Raw genomic sequence first — 22,756 nt, 5'->3', positions numbered from 1 at the left:
TGCTGAGAGAAACAAAGGGATCTCAGTCGGCTGCCAGCTCGGGCACTGCATGTTCTCTGAAGTGTTTGCCCTGTGTGGCACCCTGTTCACACCCTGGGAATCCGCGGGGCAAGCACATTGCGCAGTCCTGCCGTGTCTGCCGCATGCCCGTGTTGTCTGGAGTGGCAGTCCACACGTTCCACTGAATCTCCACTGAATGTGAAAGCTGATGCTGTGGAGCAGGGAAACCGGCTCTTTCACAGGAAGAAATCTGGAGAGCTTTGTCATTGGTCTAATTGGAAGGGATAGCTTATTAGTTTTAGTAATTAAAACTGAGACTGGTAAATGTATGGGCTCAGATACTGGCAGAGTTGACTTGGCTTTTTCATCCTTCCAAAGCAGATAAAGAAAATAGAGTGCAAATTATTGAAGTTAGATTTCTTGAATGAGACTTCAAAAAACCAAGGACTTTTTAAAGATTTCCTAGCAGCTAGCAAAACTAAATTTGCATTACAGTGCATTTCTTTTAAATTTTGGTTTAAATCAGTTAAACTCCAGCTAAGAAATGCTTTCCTGAGACTAGCTAGTATCTGTCCATGGTGCGAGGAAGACTTAGGGCTGTTCTCAGCCCTGCCAGCTGCAAGGTAGTCAAGAGTCATTTTGTATGACTCTTACTCTTGCAGAGTAAGCCGGAAGCACCTGGGGGATGAAATGAAGCACCAGTATAACAAGGGTATATATAAATGTGTACACCACCTCCATTTTATCAAAGGGGGAAACTGAGGCAGACTACTTCAGTCTCTTTTTCAAGGCCATGGGGTGAAGGGATCAAGCTGCATCACTAACCTTTTGGAAAGGAAGTGTTTTTATCCTTCTCTCCTTTGAGTTGTCATAAATGATCTTTTTTCAAAAGCAGGGCAAGGCAGGATTGGGGTCTGATTTACTGGCATTATGTTACTGGGAGGCAGCTTGGTTTGTTCATCAGAGATGCAGAAGCCAGTGACTTCTTTTTGTGTGTACTTCCAAGCGGCAGAGATGTAGCTGAGAGAGTGTCTGTCATGTGCCATCCCATGTGAAGCGCTGACCAGAGGAACAGACTGTATCCAGCAATACTGTATCAGTCATCACCGTTTTGTCAGCGTTTGTGTATTTACAACATTGCATTAAACGTTAATGTGGGTTGCTGGAAAAATACAGCATGTCCAGAACTTGACTTATTTTACTAATAAACAAGTGCCAGAGAGGGCTGTTGAGTATATACCCTGTCACTCCTCCACACATGGGGATGCCCCTAGAGAAGGTCGCCGTTTAGAGGGTTATATTATTGCATGACTTTGTAGAGTCTTTGGTTATGATTTGACACGATGAGGTTAAATCGTCATATATCCCAGGGTAAAGAGGTTCTGTGGTGATGGGAGTTTTGTGACAACCTTGACAAATAGATAAATCTGTACATTGTGGATAGTTTCACTGATTTAAAAAAAAAAATGATTTGGTTGACAGCTGCTAGTGCCTCTTTAAAAGGCTTAAACTAGGGCCCATAGTGAGATTGCTGGTTGTAACCAAAAGCAAAATGTGGGCTGCGGTTTTTATTTTTGGAGGTAGACCCTTTGCAAGAGAGATGATTTTTGCAGACGTTGTTACTCATGTCTGTGAACTCCTGTGCTGTTTTGTGTATCGTACTGTGGTGGTGACACACCAGCCGGACGATTCTGTAACCTAGCCAGAAGGTGATTTGGATTTAGGAAGCTTAATGGCTCACCCCAGAAATCTTACTTCAATGGGTTCTTAACCTTACACGTTTAAGTACCTTGCTGAATCAGGCCCTTTTTAATTCTTATTGTTTCATCCTCTGAAATCTTGCAGAGCTATTTTGGCAGCTTAAAAGATAAGCTTGCATGACCAAAGATAAGCTTGCATGATTTAACTGTAATTTAAATTTGCTGTCTTTTGAAGACTAAATGTGGACGGAGTTGTTGATATAACTAGGAAGCTGGCTGTGCTGTGTTTTGTATGCTGCCGAGTACTCTCACCAGTAAACCTCTCTCATTGTCAGGGTAGAGCCTTCAGTGTCTTCGGGGAAAGCAGTCTCAGTTCCTGCTAACTTCAGCAATCTTGTCTTCGTGCATCCGTTCTGAAGATCGCAACTGAGCAACTTCATGCCTCTTGGTTTCTCATGCTTCGCTTGGGCTGGTGTTTGTGTATTGATGCTTTTTGTATCAGTACACAAATAAGGGTCCCTCAAGATGTTATTTTAACATCTGACTTTTTCATGTTTTTATTCATGCAGTGACTAAGATGCAATAATTAATGGATCTGTCTGTATAATGTCGTGTTGAACAAATTTATCCAATGATACTCAATACTGTCGTCATGCTGGATTTACTTGCTAGATGCTGCGACTTCTTAGGTATGAGCGGTGAAGAATGTTTGCAGTACCTGGCTGGAACTGAAGTGAAGGGTTTTGAGGGATGGCTTGATTGCATTTAAAGATACCCTTTTTTTTATAAGCCAGCTGTATGCAAAGAGCTGTTTATAAGTGCAAGGAAAACCGAGGATGCCGACTTTCACAGCATCAGCATTAGACAATCTGGATTTGCTTTTCACTTACCATGAAGTTAATTTCAATAATCATTCAGTGAATGCTGCCCTGTCCTAGTGCTGAAACATGGCATGTTGAATTCAGTTAGCGTCCCTGCCCCCTGCTTCACTAGATGCTTATCTTGTACCATGTCTGTTGGAATCATATTGAGTAACTTAGTTTTTAAGTCAAAGCCTGGCTTAACTTAGTCAACATTTCTTTCAACATCATCTGTTTCGCAGCAAGCCTTGGTTTGTTGCATACTTTATCAGTAAGATTGGCACTTACGTTAGTGGTTTAAAAAACCCCCGCAAAAAACTGCCCTCATCCTTTTCACAAATTCAGCTTACCACAACATGTGATCACACTGTGATAACTATGAAGTCCATTAACTGTCCTGATGGAAAAGATTCTCATTTTTCTTGGATATCAGCTACCAAAGATGGAGTACAAATAATTATCTGAAGCCTTTATGTCTACAAGGCACACCTGTTTTCAGTAGGTGGTTTTTGAAAAAAAAGATGTGTGCTCTATGCAAGAAAATAAATCTTCTAACAAAATAGTGAAATTCTTGCATTTGATGAGTGTAGCCTTTTCTACATCCATTTTGTTTATTTAAGACTACCTAACAGTTAGGTATTTGTGGCAGAATTTGTCAGTGTTTGGTTTTTCTTTTCTTTTTTTTTCCTTAATAAATTATTCCAGACTACCATCCCTCCTACCTTACACAATGTGCTTCATTTGGATTCTGGGTTAGAAGATACTTTGGGAGGCAGATATGGCATGTCTTGTACATAAAAATGCATGGTGCACAACAGTGGATTTCTACCACCGTTCAGCAAATGAAGGCCTGAAATATCAGAGAGTTTTCAGGAATCCCAAAGACCTGCAGCTGGTACAAATTTGCATAGAGCAGTAGAGGATTTGACCTTCTGTGTTGTGATATTTTTACATTGTGACAAATTTCATGGTTTGTCACAGTGCAGGTTTAAAAACTGAGTGTTCTCCACTCAAAGCATAAGGAAGTAATTCTCAAGTGAGTTAGCAAAGACTGGTATTTTCACAAGAAGTGAAAGAGTCAGGAGCACATCCCATAGAAAATCCATAGGATTTGTGCTCCTAATGCATTCAGGCACATGCAGATTAATGCTAAAGTATTCAACAGGGTTGGTTCAGATTTATACCAGAATAAATAAGATCAGAAGTTGGTCTGCAGTTCCCAGTGAAACCATAGGAGAATATATAGCAAGATATATTTAGTTTTGTTAAGCTCCTGTAGGTCATTTATAATAAACCTCATCAAATTCACATAAATTAAGCAAATGCATGCGTGTCATAGTGGGCATATCTGCCACAGTGGATTTTTTTGTACATTTTGTAATACAGTCTGGTTTCAAATGGGATAAAACTGGTGTTGGTAATTAAATAATTGCCTTCTGTGGACTCCTCCCATGTTTAAAAGTTGGCGCGTGCATCAGTCTTTGCAAGGGAGAGGCCCATAGCCCACCAACTGTTTCATGTGATGTTGACTGCAGGGTGCAGGCCTTGGCAGAGGAAGGAGAGATGGCAGGAGAATGGGAGATGGGATGGCATGTGTGCACAGAATAAGCAGGGAGAACATAAGCAGGTGTCTTTTTCCATATTTTTAAAATAAAATGTACATAGAATTCTTGCCTTATATGTTTGTAGGGCTATTTAAACCTCTTACCTTTTTACCATCTATCTTTGTGTATCTGACCTAAGTTTTTACTTTCCTCTGTTAATAAGGAACACAAGTTTTTTCACTGTATTATTATTTCAGTATTTTGTTTTAGTAGTCTGTCAGGGTGTCATTTAAACATGGCATTTCTCTTGCCTATTTAAAATGGCATCTAACACCAGCCATAGCCATGTAGAATGATATACCATATTTTCCCACGTACAGCGCAACCCAGAATAAGTTACATATCTTGTTTTTGAAAAGCAGAATGAAGAAAAAAGTATCTTATAGTAAGTGACTGAGTAGCAACAGTTAGGGAGCTGAGACGGCTCCTTGTTCTGTCCTCTGTGGATCACACGCAGACTTGACTTTTGCCTGGTAAGTGGCAGGAATTGCTTTTACTGCATTATCTTACATATAAGGTGCACAGGATTTCCAGTAACTGATTTTTGAAAAAAAGTTTTCATCTCCCATCTCCCATTCTCCTGCCATCTCTCCTCCTCCCCATCTCCCATTCTCCAAATGCTTTTGCACTGCTTTAATGGTGTTGGTGTTTACACAAGTCAGTGGCATATTACACATTATATAGTTTCATAGTTTTAGGGTCGGAAGGGACCTAATAGATCTTCTAGCCCGACCCCCCGCCAGGGCGGGAGAACAACCCAAAAACACAAACAAAACCACTCACCCTAAAAACAAAAACGGGACTCAAATGAGTCCAGCCAGGTAGGTATCCAGCCTCTTCTTAAAGATCCCCAGGGTAGGGGCCAGCACCACCTCCCTTGGAAGTTGGTTCCAGCTCCTAGCCGCCCTGACTGTGAAGTAGTTTTTTCGGATGTCCAATCTGTACCTCCTCTCCATCAACTTGTGCCCATTATTCCTTGTTATGCCAGCAGGGGCTAGGGGAAACAGCGTCTCCCCCCAACCCTTCTGGTTCCCCCTAGTGAGTTTATAGACGGTCACCAGGTCCCCCCTCAGCCTTCTCTTGTGGAGGCTGAATAGGTTCAGGTCCCGCAGTCTCTCACTGTAGGGTCTGCCCTGTTGTCCCCGGATCATGCGGGTGGCCCTCCTCTGGACCCTCTCCATGTTGTCCACATCCCTCCTGAAATGGGGCGCACAGAACTGGACACAATACTCCAGCTGCGTGCTTATATGCACACACACGTAGGATCAGAATGTGACCCCAGGACAATATACTTTAAGTATACATTTACACACAGAACAGACATTAGTACACATACTAATATAAAGCAAGGGAAATCATCGGGTAAAGAACACATAGACAGCAGATAATGCGAGTATGATTCACGTAATGCACAGAGACAAATGAACCAGAACATTGATAATTGTACTTCTGAAGGACTAACTGTAGCAGATTCTCTACTTATAACAGGCTTGTTCAGTGTAACACCTTTGAAATCAGAAGTGTAAAATCACTGTAAATCTGGTGAAACAGAGTGGAGAACCAGCCCAGCAAGCTCTCTCCTGGGATGTGCACACACCCGTAACGAATAATAAAAGCTGCCTTTTTGAAGCATTTTCCAGATATCTGACAATGTTATTGGACATAAAGCCTTTGTTACTGATGCAATTCATAGAAAGTTTCCACTATCATTCATAAAATGCCCGGAGGAGAATACATTTAAAAGTTAGCATATTTACAGTTTTACAAACCGCCCCTGGCTATCAGTTTCGCGATTCTTAGTTCTCGGAAACAAAGGAATAAAATCATGGAGCACTTGCTTTATTTGGCTTCGGCATGACAAAAACAAAAGACGAAAGCCCAAATCTAGCCCGTTCTGAGACTGATTTTTTTCACCCCTGCACACCAACAGCCACAAGGACCGTAATCAACCAAAATCCTTCACAATAACAAATTAAACTGGGAAGTCAATGGAATAATCTTCCTGAATCAAGAGATACAGTTTGATAGCTGGCTGACCTGCCAGCAAGGAAAGCAACAAGAACAATGATTAGAGAGGTGGAAAAAAACCTACCTGGGACAGTTTTTCATTGGACAAAAGCAGCTTTTTTAAGATGCTTCGCAGGAATGTGTTGATTTTGACAACACTTTTTACAGCAAAAGGCAAAATAAACTGCTTTGGCTTAATTACTTCATATGGGTAATGTTAACCCATATGCGGGAATTTTCAGGCCAGCTTGCGGAGACACTAAAAGCAAGGGATGTAGTTGTCATGGGCGATTTTAATTACCCGGACATCTGCTGGGAGGAGCAGTCAGCCGGGACGGACCGCTCCAGGAGGTTCTTGGCCGAGTTGCAGGACCTCCACTTGATTCAGGAGGTGCACAGTCCCACCAGAGGAGATGCTCTGCTGGACCTGGTCCTGGCCGCAGGCGACGACCTGGTAAGAGGCCTCCAGGTTCTTGACCACCTGGGCAATAGTGATCATCGCGTGCTGGAATTCACCATCCAGCGTAGAGTGTCAAGGGCCCGCAGCAAGGTGGTGGCCCTAGACTTCAGGAGGGCCAACTTCAGTGAGATGAGGAGATTAGTGGGAGAGGAACTGGGGTCCTTGAGGGCAGAGGAGCCATCTCTCCTCCTGCCATGTCTTCTATGCAAGAAAATGTGGTATACCTATATAAGTATTCTAAAGAAATGGTGAAATTCTTGCACTTGATGCCTATAGCCTTTTCTCCATCAGATTTGTCTGTTGAAGGCTATCTACAAGTTTAGAATTTGTGCCAAAATTTGTCAGTGTTTAAAAAAAAAAAATATCCCAAATTACTATCCCTCCTACGTACTTCTACTCACTAGCATCTTCAGAATTATTTTTAAAGAGACCCCTTCTCAAGTGTAATGCAAATGAGATAACTAAGAGCAAACCCATCTTGAGGGTAGAGATATATTGGCAGGAGGTGTTGCTTGGTGGGCCAAAAATATCTCAACTGCTAGAGCAGAGGTGGGCAAAATGAGGCCCGCAGGCTAGATGCAACTCGCCAGGAGATTTTATCCAGCCCACAGCAGGATCAGCTGCAAATACCATTGGTGGGCAGCCCAGGCCGCTGCTGCCCCCAGGCATGCAGCAGGGCTGGGACAGCGTGGCACCCAGACTTGCTTTCCGGCATCTCCAGCAGCAGTGGCTCCTTCCAGCTGCCGCTGCCAGTGTCTGCTGCCACCACCAGGTCCAGGCTTGCTGCCCAGGCACCCCAGCCCTGCACCCACCGCTGGGGGTGCCAGATGAAATGGGGGTCTCCATGGAGACTGGCCTAGGACCTGTGCAGGGAGGGCACACAGCAGGGTAGATGGGATGGGGCTATGGGAGGGCAGGGAGTGGTGTTCAGGAGCAGGATGCCACTGCCCACCCACCCCTGGCCCCATCCCATATACCCTGCCCACATGGGTGGAGACCCCAGGATTGCTGGGTGGTGACAGCACAGGATCGAGGCCTGGGACAGAGTCGCAATCCTCTCCCTGCGTGCCGCTGCCCATGGAACCGGTGCCTGTCACAGGGCTGTGCAGGGACCAGATCACAGCCCCAGACCCTGGCCCCGCACTCTCACCGCCCCACAATCCTGGCCCTGGCCTCGCCTGTCTGTCCTGCTCCTGGATGCCACTCCCTGCCCTCCCATGGTCCCATCCCATCTGCCTAGCCACTAGAGGAGTTTTGGTGAGCTGTTGTGGGTGGAGGTGGGGGGAGATGCATGGTGTTGACCCAGCCTGTGACGCGGTGCTGACCCAGGCTACAACAGCTCACCAAAACTCCCTAAGTGGCGCTCGGGCCCAAATAATTGCCCACCCCTGTGCTAGAGTGTCTGCAGTGCCTTGAGACAGCTTGATTTCAGTTAATTTGTACGCTGCAGTCATGGCTAGGATTCACCTGTTTGGTGATCGATAGAAATTCTGAAATTAGATAATTTAGTTGCACTTCATTAATTCTACCTGGGAAGCTCAGAGAACATGCGCCATGCTGTTAATTGAATAGGATAAGTAATGAGAAAAAGTGTTGGTTATTTTCTTATCGGGCCTTTATTATACAGTGAGGGAATAGGTGTGGGTTTGGGAATAACTGAGTGAAGAATTGATTGTTTTTCTTTTTACAAGGCTGGGATAGGATTGACCCAGTCTGTGTCTTTCACTTCTAAGCGGCTTCTTCATATGAAATATAATTTTGTTTTCCATCTTTACTAGTTGCAAGGCCCTGTTTCCAGAGGGCAAGAGATGGGAAGAAAGCTCATGTATCTCTGTGTGCCAGAAGGGGTGCATTGGCTTGGCAGCAGGCTGTGGTACAGATGTGCACAATATGTAGTACGGTACATCAAATGATCATAGTTATACAGGTTACTGAGGTATAATAGATGTACCATGTACAGTCTGTCCACTGATTTTTGTCGTCTTTAGCTCCACTGCTCCCATATCCCAACTATAGGTAACTATAAAATAAGAACCTTTTTTGCAGGAAATTTCAGAAATTAAAACAAACTATTTAAAAAATAAATATCTTTAAAATAAAAATTTCACTTTAAGAATTCTCCAGGTTTTGTATTAAGTAACAGGAGCACATTTTCATTAAATTTTGATTGCCTCATATGGATATAATTTTTTTGACTAGTTCAGATAAAAAAAAGATGAAAAAGTGCCTGAAATAGTGAATCTTAAGTTAAGGTTGAATGAGAGCCAGTTTGAAGATCTTTTCTGTAGACAGATTTTCCTGCTTGGGTTATCGATTGGCATCTCAGAGTTCCCTTATGTCTTTGTCTGTTAACTGGTCAAGGGAGAGTTCGTTTTATTCCCAGACAGGTGTGAGGTCCGATTTCCATGTCGAACAGCATTATTCCAACACCTGAGCTGATAGGTTTCTCATTAGTTTCAACCCCCTGCTGTCCTTCAAGAACGGAGCGTACAGAACGGCACTGTGCCGTCATCAGCTCTTTAATCATATTGCAATACTTCCTACAGGTTTGGTTGTGCTTTTCTGCTAAATACATGTACTGAGAGTTGCTCTGAAGATCTAATGGACCAGAGAGATGAGAGACACGGGAGGAAGAAGAAGATTATTGTTCACCCTCCCTTTCAGAAGATGCTAGTGACCAAGTGATAAGTTCAAGGTCCTCCAAAGGAAGCCCATGGCAAGGACCTGAACTCTTGCCTTCCAGCCTGGTGTCTCAACCCAAGACCAATTTTTCTTCCCACTTACAGACGTTAATTTATCAAGCTGTGCCTTGTCATGGGCTGCTAGTGGATTAGCTGTGGCTTTAAAACAATTGCTCAGGCAACTCCAGAAGCCTTGGTGTGTTTTGTGTATTAAATGCAACTTATCCTGCAAAGGCATTTGGGCTCGTGCTCCTTTTTCCCCACAGTACCTCCCACTTCTCCGGAGAGGCCCCTCTGAGACAGCAGCTCCCACTCTTTCTGTGATTATCCTTCTTCTTGGCTCACAACCCCACTCCGGTCTGAGCCGGGGGCATTTCTGGGGGGTCCGAGCCCGTTTGTGGTGTGCTGCGACCCCCTGAGCTGCTCGGAAGCAAGCAAGAGTTGGGCGTTGCTTCTGAGTGTCTTCCTAGCTTGGTTTCATAACCTGGCTACTTGTAAATAATAGACTTCAGGCTCATGTAGGTAGTGAGTCCGTATTCCTGAGATGGCTAAATCGTCTCTCGGCGCCTCGCTGAATTCCTCTGCCAAACAGAAATTGAGAGCGGCTCTTTGACTATGTACTTCATAAATAGCAAACAGGATTTTTGTGGTGGCTTTGGTTTTTTTAGCTTTTAAGTCGAGGGAGAGGTAAGATTACGGAGTGCCAGGGCAGCGATATGATTAGCTGTGTTTTATTTTGGGGCCATGTTTCCTGTCACAGTTCAGATTGCATCAAACCTGCCACAGAGGAATGTCAGCTTCTTTTACTGCCCTCAGCACCTGAGGACGAGATTGTGTGTCAGACCATCTCAGTTAGGATGGGGGCAGAGAGCACTGGCTTTAGGAAAATTCACTCATCCTGATTGCCTTAGCAAAGCTGCGACAGAAGCCGCCTACCTTGATTCCTGTTGGCACCCAGGCTGCAAGGAGAGGCAGCTGGGAGATTTAAAGGAGCTCTCTGTTAAAATAAAACCATGCTGTAGTTTCACATGACTAATTCTCTGCTGTATTTTTCCTCCTTGTTATTCCAGTTTTAAGCGGAGGGTGATTATTTTACAGAGCGGCTGTTTCACGAATTCTCGTTGTAAGATCTCCGTCTGCATTAGCCAGATCTCACGAGGTCCTCAGTGTCTCCTTGAAACGTGGCCCCGGACTCACTCCTGTGGGCATGGTGTCAGGCCTGTCGGGGTGGGCTGTGAGGTACGGGTAGTGCTCTCTATTCCAGCACCAGGCTTGGACTCCTGCCTGGGGCAGCACAGTTGGAGTTGTCCCAGGAGAAGTTCAGTGTGGCTTATACTGTGATAGAAAAGAGGGAACATTTGGAAGGGTGGAGCTGGGACACATTCATGAGGTCTCGCCTTCAGGGAAGAGTGTGAAATGCTTTTGGTCTCCTTTAAAGAGACAGAGGATTGCATAGTTCGTGTTGGGATTCAAGGCTCTGGTTTTTGGAAATCCCTGGAACTGATGCTCTGAGTTCTTGGTGAAGTTTCCTGTTCTTTCCCCAACTGGGAAGCGGGGCCAACAAATGACTTTGCAAGGTGTATGAGTTTTCCTGCCAGTCTGAGGATGCCAACGTGCCAGGGAGTCTGACTGGAAAATGACCAAGTACTAATGAGCCTCATCCAAAATTAATTACTTTCTAAAGCACTGTTGGCTTCATTGGGAGATTTTTTGCCATTGACTTCAGCTGGGAGCACGATTGAGTCTGGTGTACTTGCTGCAACCTCATCTCTACGGCACACTCAGAGTGAGACGTTTCCCAGAAGTTTCTTTCTGTCTTGCTGAGCCTTGCGGCAGAGACATGGCACCCTGCCAGCACCGCCTGCAGTTGAGTCAGCGTTCACTTCATTTGGGTCTTTGGCTTCCAAGCAGTCTTGCATTAGGATCAGATTCAGGTATAAGAACATCATGAAGGGTGGCTGCTGTTTTGCTTCCTTGTAAAGTGCTGCTTTTTACCTGAGAACTGTTCCTCTTCAGGCAGCGGCTGTGGTTTCTTGTTAAGGACGGTGTGGTCTATGCCGTGGGCCTTTTCTGTGCTGAGACAGCGATCCCCATAATTGACATTAGCCCTTTGGTACAGCGATCTGCTTCTCAGAAAGCAGCAGTGACATTGCAGACTTAAAACTTGCTGAGTGAATGCATCCCTGTACTTAAAGATCTGTTTTGTAGCCATGTTGGTCTGAGAAAAAAGAGATACACAAAGCTCTCGGTCCAGAGGCAATATCTTTTATTAGACCAACTAAATAGTAGCAAAAAAAATTCCTTTCTTTGCAAGCTTTGCGGCACATGCACCCTTAGACTCATAGAAAATGAGGGCTGGAAGGGACCTCAGGAGGTCATCTAATCCAACCCCCTGCTCAAAGCAGGACCAGCCCCAACTACATCATCCCAGCCAAGCCTTTGTCTATCTGGGTCTTGAATAACTCCAAGAATGGAGATGCCACCACCTCTCTGGGTAACCTGTTCCAGTGCTTCACCACCCTCTTAGTGAGAAATGTCTTTCTAATATCCAACCTAAACGTCCCTTGCTGCAACTTGAGCCCATTGCTCCTTGTTCTGATATCTACCACCACTGAGAACAGTCCAGCTCCATCTTCCTTGGAATTAGCCTACAGGGAGTTGAAAGCTGCTGTTCAATCCCCCCTCCATCTTCTCTTCTCTTAATTTAAATAAGCCCAGTTCCCTCAGCCTCTTCTTGTATAAGCCATGCATGAATGCCGTATGTCCCTGGTGACTGGCGGCGGGGCACAGCTGCTCTGGTGGTGGTGGGGTGGCGAGGCAGTGTCGGCAGCAGGGTGGCAAGTGGCAACTGCCCACAGGTGCCGCCAACAATGTCGGCAGTGCCTTTTTGCAGGGCCACCCTACGCATCACCCCTGAAGTCATGTGCCCCAGCCCCCTCACCATTTTTGTTGCCCTTCCCTGGACTCTCTCTGGTATCTCCACATCCTTTCTGTAGTGGGGGCCCAAGACGGCCCACAGGACTCCAGATGTGGAGGCAGCCCAGGAAGTGAAATTGAAATTGCCGGAAAGCTTGCAAGGAAAGGAATTGTTTTGCTGCTCTTCAGTTGATCTAATAAAAGATATCACCTCTGAACCAAGAGCTTTGTGTATCTCTTTTTTCTCAGTCCAGCATGGCTATAAAACAGATTCCTGAAACATGGAAGATATCGTATTTTAGCCATTTGGAAAAATAAACTTCATTGCTAAACAAAAAAAAAGATTTTTTTCACATCCTTGGCTGCCTCTGACATCGGACACCTCCAGGGAAGAAGAGCCTAATCTGCACGTCACAGACCAACGCTGTCACAAAAGGACTCAGATTCCCAGGGGAATGCACTTCTGAGCCACTCACTCTCCCCTGTGTAAAATGAAGTTTATTTTCTACCAAGGAGGACTTTTACAATCTTTGATTTCTCCTCAGCCTGATGAAGAGTGTGTGTGCCTGAAAGCTTGCAAAGAAGGGATTTTTTTTGCTACTATTTAGTTGGTCTAATAAGACCATTGCCTCTGAACCAAGAGCTTTGTGCATCCCTGTACATGGCAGAGATGTGCTTTCACTTTGCTATGTGGAACCTGGGTTACTCTGTGTCTCTGCTTCTGCTGCAGGGTTTTGGGAGAGGAGCAGGACCTTTCCTTTCCTTGCCACCGTGTCTCCGGAGAGAGCAGAGGTTACTTGGACTATTTAAGAGCTAGGTTCTGAGTTGCTCTGCAAACAGCTGAGACGGCTGCAAACAGAGTAACTCCCTGCAAGTCAATGAAGTTACTCCAGAATTACACCAGTGTAAGACAGATAAGAGCAGCAGTGAGCAAATGCCTCCAGTGTTTGAGATTTTTTTGTTCTCTCAAGTAGCTGCTGGACCTATGTTCTTGTTCCACTTGGGACCTTCTGTGATTTATTTTGACTAGAAAAAAGTTGAAGGAAAAAGAGGGTTTCTTCTTTTGTTTTTGTATGTGTCTCTTAACTGGGAAACTCAGCTGGTAAAGTCAGCTGTTTCACAGACCACTTGCCACATTGGTTTGTTAACTCAGGGGGATCCTGCGTAAGGGACAGTGACTTAAATTGTCCTTGGAAACTGAAGCCAGGAGCTTTATCCACTCTTGGAAACATCTTCTGCACGTAATTTTGGTGATAGATTTGGCCTCTCCATGAAGCAAGGAGCCCTGGGGTAGTTTTCAGCACACAATCTTAATTTCTGAAATTCCAGCTGCCCTACAAAACCACTGGAAGCATTAGCAACAATACTTATTAATGGGCTCTTGTTAATTGTTCTCAAACAACCCATGTAAAACTGGAAGGACTAACAGTTTAAACTTCAATAAGTACAATGGTCCTAAGAGCTGAGCTTGAAAAAATGGCTCGAGGAAGAAAAGATATATGTATATACATATTAAAGCAAATAGTTATATCTTTCCAATTACCATCAGTTTATTACTAATATCCCTGAGGGCTTATTTAAGCCCAGAAGTGTGTTGATGTAATTAAAGCCAGCTTAAGAAACAATTTAGTTAAACTGCTGCAAACCCTCATGTGGAAACTCTTATATTGGTTTAAAACTGGTTATATCAGTTTAGCAGCTCACTGCAAATTTACTGATGTGAGCTAAATGGATGTGTCAGAATTAGGTTTAAATGAATAGAAAAATGTCTGTGCAGAGTTGGTCTGGTTTGACTGAATCCATGTGAAAGTCTTTTTAGTCAGTAAATACTCCTAATTTTATATAAATTCTGAGATATACAAATACTTCTTGTAATTTGTATTATGATAGCATCAAAGAGTGGCAGTTTGGGACCAGAACCCTATTGTGCGAAGGGTTGTGCAAATCCCAAACAAAAAGATGGTTGCTGCTCAGTTTAAGTAACGTATATTTTATGCATCTGGGTTGCTTTGCATTCTGCTTAATTATTTTATCCTCTGAAATCATTCTGTTTAATCTGTTTAATTTATATTTTAATTTGGGGGGGATCTGGTTTTAGATTGTTATTTTAAGGTAAACTATGAATATCTCAAATTAGACTGCATATTCTAAAGCAGGTGCTATATATTTACTTTTAATGAGTGGGAAATGGCAGGAAACTGCTAATTGCCTCCTGGAAAATCTGATTTTCATCAGCTTAGATAGGAGCAGCACCTCTGAACAGTAGAATAGTTCTTGCATGTAACCTGGGCATGGGCAAGGCTGGTACCTGCAGGATCCCATTAGTGATGAAATCATTGGTTTTGAGCTGGCCCAACCACTCCCAGATCTAGATAAGGATTAGATGGGTAGTGTTAGCATGTGGCGTTGGAGTGGCATTAACTAATGCCAGGTTATAATAAGAAATACTAACTTCCAAGGTTATTAAAAGTACCTTGTATGGGTCAGTTGTTGCTGTGAATTCCCCGGGTAGTGTTCTAGCAGGTACACAAGAGTTGTGACCATGTTGACCGGCTACCTTACTACTTGGCTGCCATCAGCACAGTAAGTTAGTATGTCATAGCCATGAATCCTGCGAGGAAGGGCAGCGCTCTTCTTGTTTTACGCACAGAGAGTCAGGGCACAGTGACGATCTCTGACTCGCCTGAGGTCAAATGGTATATTTGAGGTGGAGTAGGGAATTCAGCTCAAATCTCACAAGTCCTGGGCTAGTGCCCTGACCACTTGATCAGCCTGCCTCCCTCCCTCAGCCTGCCTCCCTCCCTCACTACACAAGTAGAAATCTTGCGCTGCCTTGGCCATCCATCCCCTGGCACCGTCGCTGCTATGCTTCATTGCCAGGGAAATCTTCTAAGCAGTGCTGATGCATGCAGGATTTGAAATATTTACCCTTGCTGAGATAAGATCCCTACTCCAGGGTTGTGCCGACTTTGTTCAAGGTCCCAGTTCCAAATCAAGCTCCAGATTATCAGTATCCAACAAGCTTTTACATACGTTTTCCTGTGTGGGTGAGTTTTAGTCGTAAATATTTGAAAGGCAGTTTGTGCACTGCCAATAGTAGCTCTCTCTGACCTTCCCTGCAATGCTGTTTTAATTCCCTGCCCCATCCTTCCTCATCCTTTCCTGTGTCCTTGTGACAAAAAAGTATTTAGCAGAATTCACAGATTTGCTGGAATTTAGCATGGCTGCGCGGTGAGCACGTCTGATATTGCCTCAAATTTGTGAACTCTGTGCTGTCAACTGTGCGCCTTAGTGCTCACGCCACCCCAGCCCCCACGCTTATTGATGAATGTGAAAAGGGTCACCTCCAGCATGGGAAGGCTTTGCTGTGTGATGAATATTTCCAAAGGGAGATGCTTGCAAGTAATTCCTTGCAGGAGAACAGAAGTCACTTGCTGAACCTTGATTCCAAAACCAGAACTGATGCCGGTAAGAGAGGCATCAAAATTAGCTGCAGCAAAGAGCTTAGGCTGGAAATGGCAAATGATATCATTTGTGTTCATTTAAAGGGCCTTGAAAGCTAAGGGGAAAGTATTTCATTACACCAATGCCTATAATGTATTGAGTTGTTCTATTTCTATGCAGCAAAAAGAACAGACTATTGCTGCATGTGGATTTGGTCCCATATCATCGATGTCACGAGGACCTTTTGCCCAGGCCCTTGTCTGCTAAACATTGCCAATTTAGCTCTTTGCAGTTATCCTCAATAGCCCCAGATCAGGTGCATGTCCTGGTACTGGGATGATAGGAGAGTTTTGCTCATAGTATTTTTCACGAGGCAGCACTTGCTAGTATGTTTGGGTTTTTTTCCTCGCTTCTTTCTTACTACATGAATAATGTGTTAGCTTAGTTACAAATTAATAGTCTTGTTTGGAAGAAAAATAACCCATGCTCTTCCACTCCAGAAATAGTAGTGGACTACAGATTGGAAGCAGTTCACTTAAGGTGATGTACTTATGGGGTCTTACTTAGAAGCAACTGCTAATTAATACATTAGCTGGCATTCCCTTCTGCATTCTGCTTACTCATGTGGATTGAATCAGTGTTTCAAAGAAATAGATGAGCTGATGCATATCTCCAGAGGAGGAGATATATAAAGCCTCATATTCCAGTCAAGGAATCCAGGCAGCTAAACTCTAAATATTTTAAATAGAAACCAGGGCTAACAAAATAGCAGCAGCTACTTTATCATTTTGGCTGAGCTGGATGATTAAAAACCACTGCCTAAAAAACTGTATTTCCTCTAAGTTTAATGCTGTAATTCCTCCATCCTGCAATTACTGTTATCTGTTTCATTTGGACCTCACATGTACCTCATAGATGGAAAATACTAGCCATGTGTTTCTCAAAGAGTTTATAGGCTCAGCAGAGGGTTTTACAGCAAGAGGACTCAGTGAAGTAACAGTAGATTTCCAGAAGCTTACTCGAGGAGAGGATCTGGCATGGCAAATACTAGATGAGAGGCGCTTCAGGGTATAAAGGGTGGCATGGGAGGAGTAAGAAATTGGCCACAGAGGATGGATGACAAGGTATGAAGGGAAGGGTCGGAGGGTTATGAGAAAGGGTGGGAACTGAGAGCGAGGCCATCCCGATTAAAATGAAGCCCCACTAATATATATATCTAGATATATATCTAGATATATATCAGGGTTTCATTTTAATCATGGAAAAATGTGGATTTGGAGTTACTTTTTTTTTTACTGAAAAGGGAAAAGTGACTTGGGGAGGTGCTCACTTGTTTGGGAAAACACTGACTAAATCAGATGACATGCACCGGGCCACATCCAGCGCTTACACCCCATGCATTTCCATCTGGGCTGTTTTGTTGGGGCACTTTGGGCAGCTCTAACGTAAATGTTAAACACTGCTGGTCGGAAGGAAAACGGCAAAGTAACAGTTTTATTAGTGCAGTAAAATGAAGACAAAGTTGACAAGTGTCTCTCCCTCTCCTTCCACTCAATGCCTACCTACAGCTTCAATCTTGGGCTGAAGAATTCAAGCACTCTTCCCCTGGCCAAACCAGTCTGAGCTAAGAAATCTCACTGGGGAGTTAGATGTTGCTTGTGTGATGCTAGTTCTCCTGTGTCTGCTGTGCAAGTTTGAATGCAAAGTAGATATTAGGGAGAACTTTCTGACTCTGGGGTGGTTAAGTAGTGGACCACATTACCTGGAGAGACTGTGAAATCCCTGTCACTAGACATTTTGAGAGTAGGTTAAACAAACACTTCTCTAAGGTGGTTTAGATGGAGATGGCTCACTCTTGAGCAGGGGGTTCGATTAGCTACCTCTCAAAGTCCCTTCCAGCCCCATTTTCCTATGGTCCTTTGAACTGAGGATGGTTTTATCCGGTGTTGTCATCCCAGGCTTTACCTACGTCTGAACACCAAAGGGCTGCATCCTTCTGAAGACATCTGTACTAAGAACAAGCAACTTGGCCTCTTTTGCTTGAACTTCAGATATGCTAGTTTTCTGCTTGCACTTTTATGCATTTTCCCCCCACCCTGACATTCACGTTGGACATGATCCCGACTCAGTACTTGATGTACCAAGTGGCTTGTTTCATCTGACTTCCCAAAACATTTGAGTGCATGAATTCTGTTTTTGTTCATTTTGTTGGGGCTGAATTTCTCTCTGAGGTGCTGCTGGCACAGTTTTTGCCTCCCCTCTTGCTTCCTGTTTAACGTCTTATGCACACCTATCTATGCCCTGTGGAATGGCAGGCAATACTAATAAAGCCAGCTACGCAGTGGGTGAGTGGATTCGCTAATTGAATTTTGTTTCTCCTTCCATATTCCCTCCCATGTCATACAGAAGAAAATATCGTACATGACTTAAAACACGAATTTATTGAAGACTTGTAAGAGACTTTTAAAAAATTTCTTTAACTTACTGGAGAGCCAAAAATGTGAGTGGTGGAGAGATGCTATACCACTCGCTGTTACCTGAGAGCTCTACAGCGAGGAGAAAGCCCAGTATTGCTTTTTCTTAAAGAGATATATTTTGTTCTTACAGTGGCACATCCTCAAGAGCCTCACCACCCTGCTGAGAAGCCAGTTATCCATTGCCATAAATGTGGGGAGCCATGTAAAGGCGAAGTGCTTCGTGTCCAGGCCAGACACTTTCACATCAAGTGTTTCACCTGCAAAGGTAAAGTATTCACATCTATTTGTAGTAAATGGATCATTGTGTGCAAATGGTTCAGACCAGTTCATCTGAATAAATGGTGAAGGGTTAATCTTGGATATTGTCTTTGAAGCCAACAACCCGCAGCTGTTGCCTATCAAAAGACATCTGTATTGCTTAAAATACAGTCCTAGACCTTGTGGGCGGGGAAGGTGAAGGAGATGAATGGTGAGCTGGCTGAGTCACAAGCAGAAGAGCACCCAGCTGAGTGGCACCAAAAGGAACAAATTCTCCAAGCAAACATTTATGTATGCAGAGTTTTCACTTAGAATGGATGAAACTAACAGCCCCCTACTTTTTGTTGTTTTTTGTCTCACAGATCACCATTAAGAAATACAATCAACTCAAAATAATTGCATTTGCTCTGAATATTTCAGACCATTGTTACAAGTCACATTTAAATTACTGAGATTTTTTTTTTTCAATTGTATATACTTTGTACAGTGCTCTGCATATAATCATTGTCACCATTTCTCCTATATGGTCAGTCAACTGTACCATGATCCAAGCCTGCTTATATTAAGACCTTCATAATTTAGCTTGATATCAATCCTTGGTTAAAAACCAAGATGACAAAAGGTACAAAAATTATCAGGGACTAGTGTACAGCACCTGTAACTACTGCTAAATCTTGTTTAAGTAAATGATTGCTTTTCAGATTGATGCGCTTCCTTTTGGTTGACAGTGCTCTCTCCACGTACTTGTATGGCATCAAGTATAAACATATGGATTGTACTATATGGAAGGGAAAAGGGTATAGACATCGGAGTGTATTTTCTAAGGGTTCGTTATTATTTATAGAGGGAGAGTTACATCTCATTGAAACTGGAGGATATAGCTAAGCTGTTTCATATAAAATAATTAGAAGAAGCCATTTAAGTTCCTTTTCAGAACCAGGTGGCTGCAACAGTTTGGACACCCATGCAAACCACTACAAAGTGGCAAAGGTACATGGGACTGCCCAGGAATTTGAAATGTATGGGCATAGAGAGTGTGCGTGCATGCGTGCGTGCGTTAGTGCGTGCGCAAGAGAGGAGAGAAGTTGCACTGCTCACATGATCCCGAAAAGAATCTGAGAGATTGCTTCTAGGCTCAGTGCTGGCTGAGTGAGGGACGTTTCTTTGGAACAGTGCACTAGCAACCCTCTCTTTTTGTCTGAGGGATACAAGGATATGTAACTTTTTGCACATGATTTACAGATAAGCAGGATGGCATCAAAGACCTGTGGGACCCCAAATTTTATCCAGTTGCTTAGGTTAAAAAGCAGTGATATCACACATGCGGGCACACGCACACACTGAGAGGGAAAACTAGACATGAGTTTGGGGGGGGCTGGAAATGTGGCATCATCTACTCACCTGGGTTTTACGCAAGACTCTTGGCTGCTGAAGGATGTAGGTGTGTTGTGAGTTGTTAGTAAAATGGAACTGGCTTCATATCCTAGAGAAGAATGTTTGAAAGGAATCTTCATTTGGAAAGCTCTGTCACTACAAAGTAAATCCAGCATAAGTGTTATTATTGAAAAGGAGCCCTGTCTGTGCTATATATGAGCCTGGATACTTAAAAGAGTCTTCTTAACGCTGTTGTCCCAGCAATTGCTTGTTGAAAAGAGAAAGCATTGTCTAGCTGTCAGAGCTGGGACCTGTGAGTCAGGCGTTCTGAGCTGTTCATGCATATAGCACCGACTCTCTCTGTGTCCTTGAGAAAGTCAAGTAACTTCTCGGTGTCTGTTTCATGACTGTGAAAGCCTCTTGAGAAGCTTTAATTAATGACTGGAAAGAATGTTAGGATCATCAGATGAAAGGCACTCTGTAAGTGCAAGATATCATTGCGGTTCATTATGAAGTTTTTACCTTTGTGGCTTTGGGGGCATTTGATGGACTGAGGTGGTAACCCCCTATGCAGAATAAGTAGAAGTGGTGTGTCTAGGAGGAAAGGCACAGCTTCTGCTGAAACAAGAGATTTTCCATGTTCACCTGGTATTCACTACATTTGTTCCCAAAGTCTTATGGCATTTACTTGCACCTAAACACCTTGCTGTCTCTCTTGCTCTGTTTCTGTTAGGGAAATGTGTCAGCGTTCTGCATGGGTTCAGGCTGCACTGGCAGAAGCTTTACAGTGGGTAGGGGAGAGGTGGTGTTTGCCCTGCAGGCTGCCCTAGTGGTGATACAAAGATGGGAGAAAAACAGCATGAACACAGGTGTTGACAACCCGTATGGAGGTTGTGTACTTTTGTGTCTATCCTGTTATGAAGAATTTCTTAGCTGATTTTTTCCCCCTATGCTTCCAATGGCCCATGTTTATTGAGGAGGAAGTGATTTAATATGCAGTTATGTTCACTTAGATTCTTTAAGGCTAGAGACTGAAAAGACCTGCTTTAGGCATCTCAGTAAATGGCCTGAGCCTCTGAGAGACTGAGCCACCTGTGGGTCTTATGGGCTGCAGTGGATATTGGAGACATGCTCTCTGCAAATTAGACCCCTTTTATTTAGGAGCCTAAAATGGTCTTGGCTGTCCAGAATTAGGTACTTTTCTGGGAAAAGCCTGTTGTGCTGGTGCAGGGCTGGCCTCTGTGATACTTTACAGCAGTTCAGTTCTGGAAGAGATTGCTAAGTATTGGTACAGCGCAGCTATTTAATACCAAGTCACGTTTACTATATGGATCTAATTGTGTACATAAATGCAGTTAGTCCCAGGGTATCTGAGGTGAGTTGGTCCATAAGCTCGGTGTAGGTAAGGCACTCCAGCATCCATCGCTAGTGGAAGAGGAAGGGGTGATGTGACCACTGTTTTATATACAGCCACTTCTGACCCCTGCATGACGATCAGGGACCCACTGAGAGCCAGGTCAGTTGGGGAGGTCTTTGGCATGAGCCCAAAGTGAAGCTTGAACTCACACTGCAGGAACCGTATTGAAGCACTTTAACTATTTGCCGCTGAGGCTCATATAAATACTGTAAATGTATTTTATGAAAACTAAGCTTTTGAAAACAGAATGAGCCATAAGGCTTTTGTGCACTGAAACTACACTGCCAGATGATAGGCCATAGATAACTGATTATTTTTTCCTTCTGCTGTGTGATCTAATTCAGTGATAGGAGGAGGGAGGGGGGAACCAGAGAAATGCAGCTTGATCATTTTTTGTTGTTCAGAACCTTCCTTTTATGGAGAAATAATAAAATATGAACACATATTATCTCCAAACCCTTAACTGTGGGACCAAGACACTTGGATTATGTTTTCATTTTTACAATTACTAAATAATTTTTTTAAATCTAAATTCTAGTTTAGATTTGGTCCTAGTATCCAAAATGTGACTCTTGGCTGGCTGGGGAACACACTATTATTTTCCAACTATGTGGTCATGCCCTGGTATGTTGGATCTGCTCCTTTGCATTTGTGTCGGTATTATCAGCAATACAACGAAGGCTCTCAAGGATGTGCAGAGAAACAGAAGCTGCACATTTGTTTTCAACAGACATATAAGCTGCATACGAAGTTCACAGAAGACAAAGGGGTTTTGTTCAATGCTGGGTTGCTCTGCTTTACCCTGGTGTAACTCTGTCTGAGTGGCTGCAGTGGTGTAAAACAGCGAGGTATAAAAGTAGGGATGGCCAACGCGTGGCACATGTGGGAGGCGGCAGGCTGTGCAGGGCAGACAGGGAAGGAAGCAGAATCAGGGCAGCAGATGGAGCAGGGAGCAAAAAGCAGAGCAGCAGATAGGGCAGGGGAAGCAGATCGAGTGGCACTTGTGGAGGGCACAGGGCTCAACTTGTGGCACACCTGCCACAAAAGGTTGGCCCCAACTGTGTCAGTGTATCTCAGATACATAATTGTCTCTGCATATATAAAAGGCTGCTGTCCTTTTCCGGGGTTAAAACCCAAATTGGCCCACTGCAGTGAAAGACAATTTGGTTGTGGTTGGGTGCTACCTCTTGCTATTGGAAGATCAAGGATTTCTAGGGGCCAACCAAATTTGAGGGGGCTGCCCCCCAATTGTAGGTAGAGCATGGCAGGCCCCCACATGCCTCTGGCTGAGGGGTCCTGGTGGCTCCACTCCTTGTTGCTGATTGGCTGCAAGAGCTGCCTGTCCTACTGCCTCACCCCTTGCTGCTGATTGGTGGAAAGGGGTGGGGCCCACATAATAGGCAGCCCTCAGCCAATCAGCGGCAAGGGGCAAGGATGGCAGTCGTCTTGCCAGCAGCCCTTGCACCCCACTTCCTCCCTCCCCACCCCAGCAGGCTCCTTGGCTCCCTTTGGGGAGCAAGCACTTTATTTTTCATAAGTGGTTTTTTTTTCCTCCCCT

General features: G+C 44.1%; 1 protein-coding gene across 3 annotated transcripts in view; it reads left to right on the top strand.

The window, feature by feature from the left end:
- Positions 1-22,756, top strand: part of LOC102382159 (actin-binding LIM protein 1) — a 173,541-nt gene that overhangs the window by 44,614 nt on the left and 106,171 nt on the right. For all 3 annotated transcript variants that reach the window (XM_025210475.1, XM_025210477.1, XM_025210476.1), the window contains exon 2: positions 18,280-18,414. In XM_025210475.1, the coding sequence (XP_025066260.1) occupies positions 18,280-18,414 (135 nt within the window). The remainder of the gene's footprint in view (positions 1-18,279; positions 18,415-22,756) is intronic.

This window comes from Alligator sinensis, unplaced genomic scaffold (assembly GCF_000455745.1).
Source record: "Alligator sinensis unplaced genomic scaffold, ASM45574v1 scaffold1451_1, whole genome shotgun sequence".
Lineage (NCBI taxonomy): Eukaryota > Metazoa > Chordata > Crocodylia > Alligatoridae > Alligator > Alligator sinensis.
This window is presented reverse-complemented; position numbering and strand designations above follow the sequence as displayed.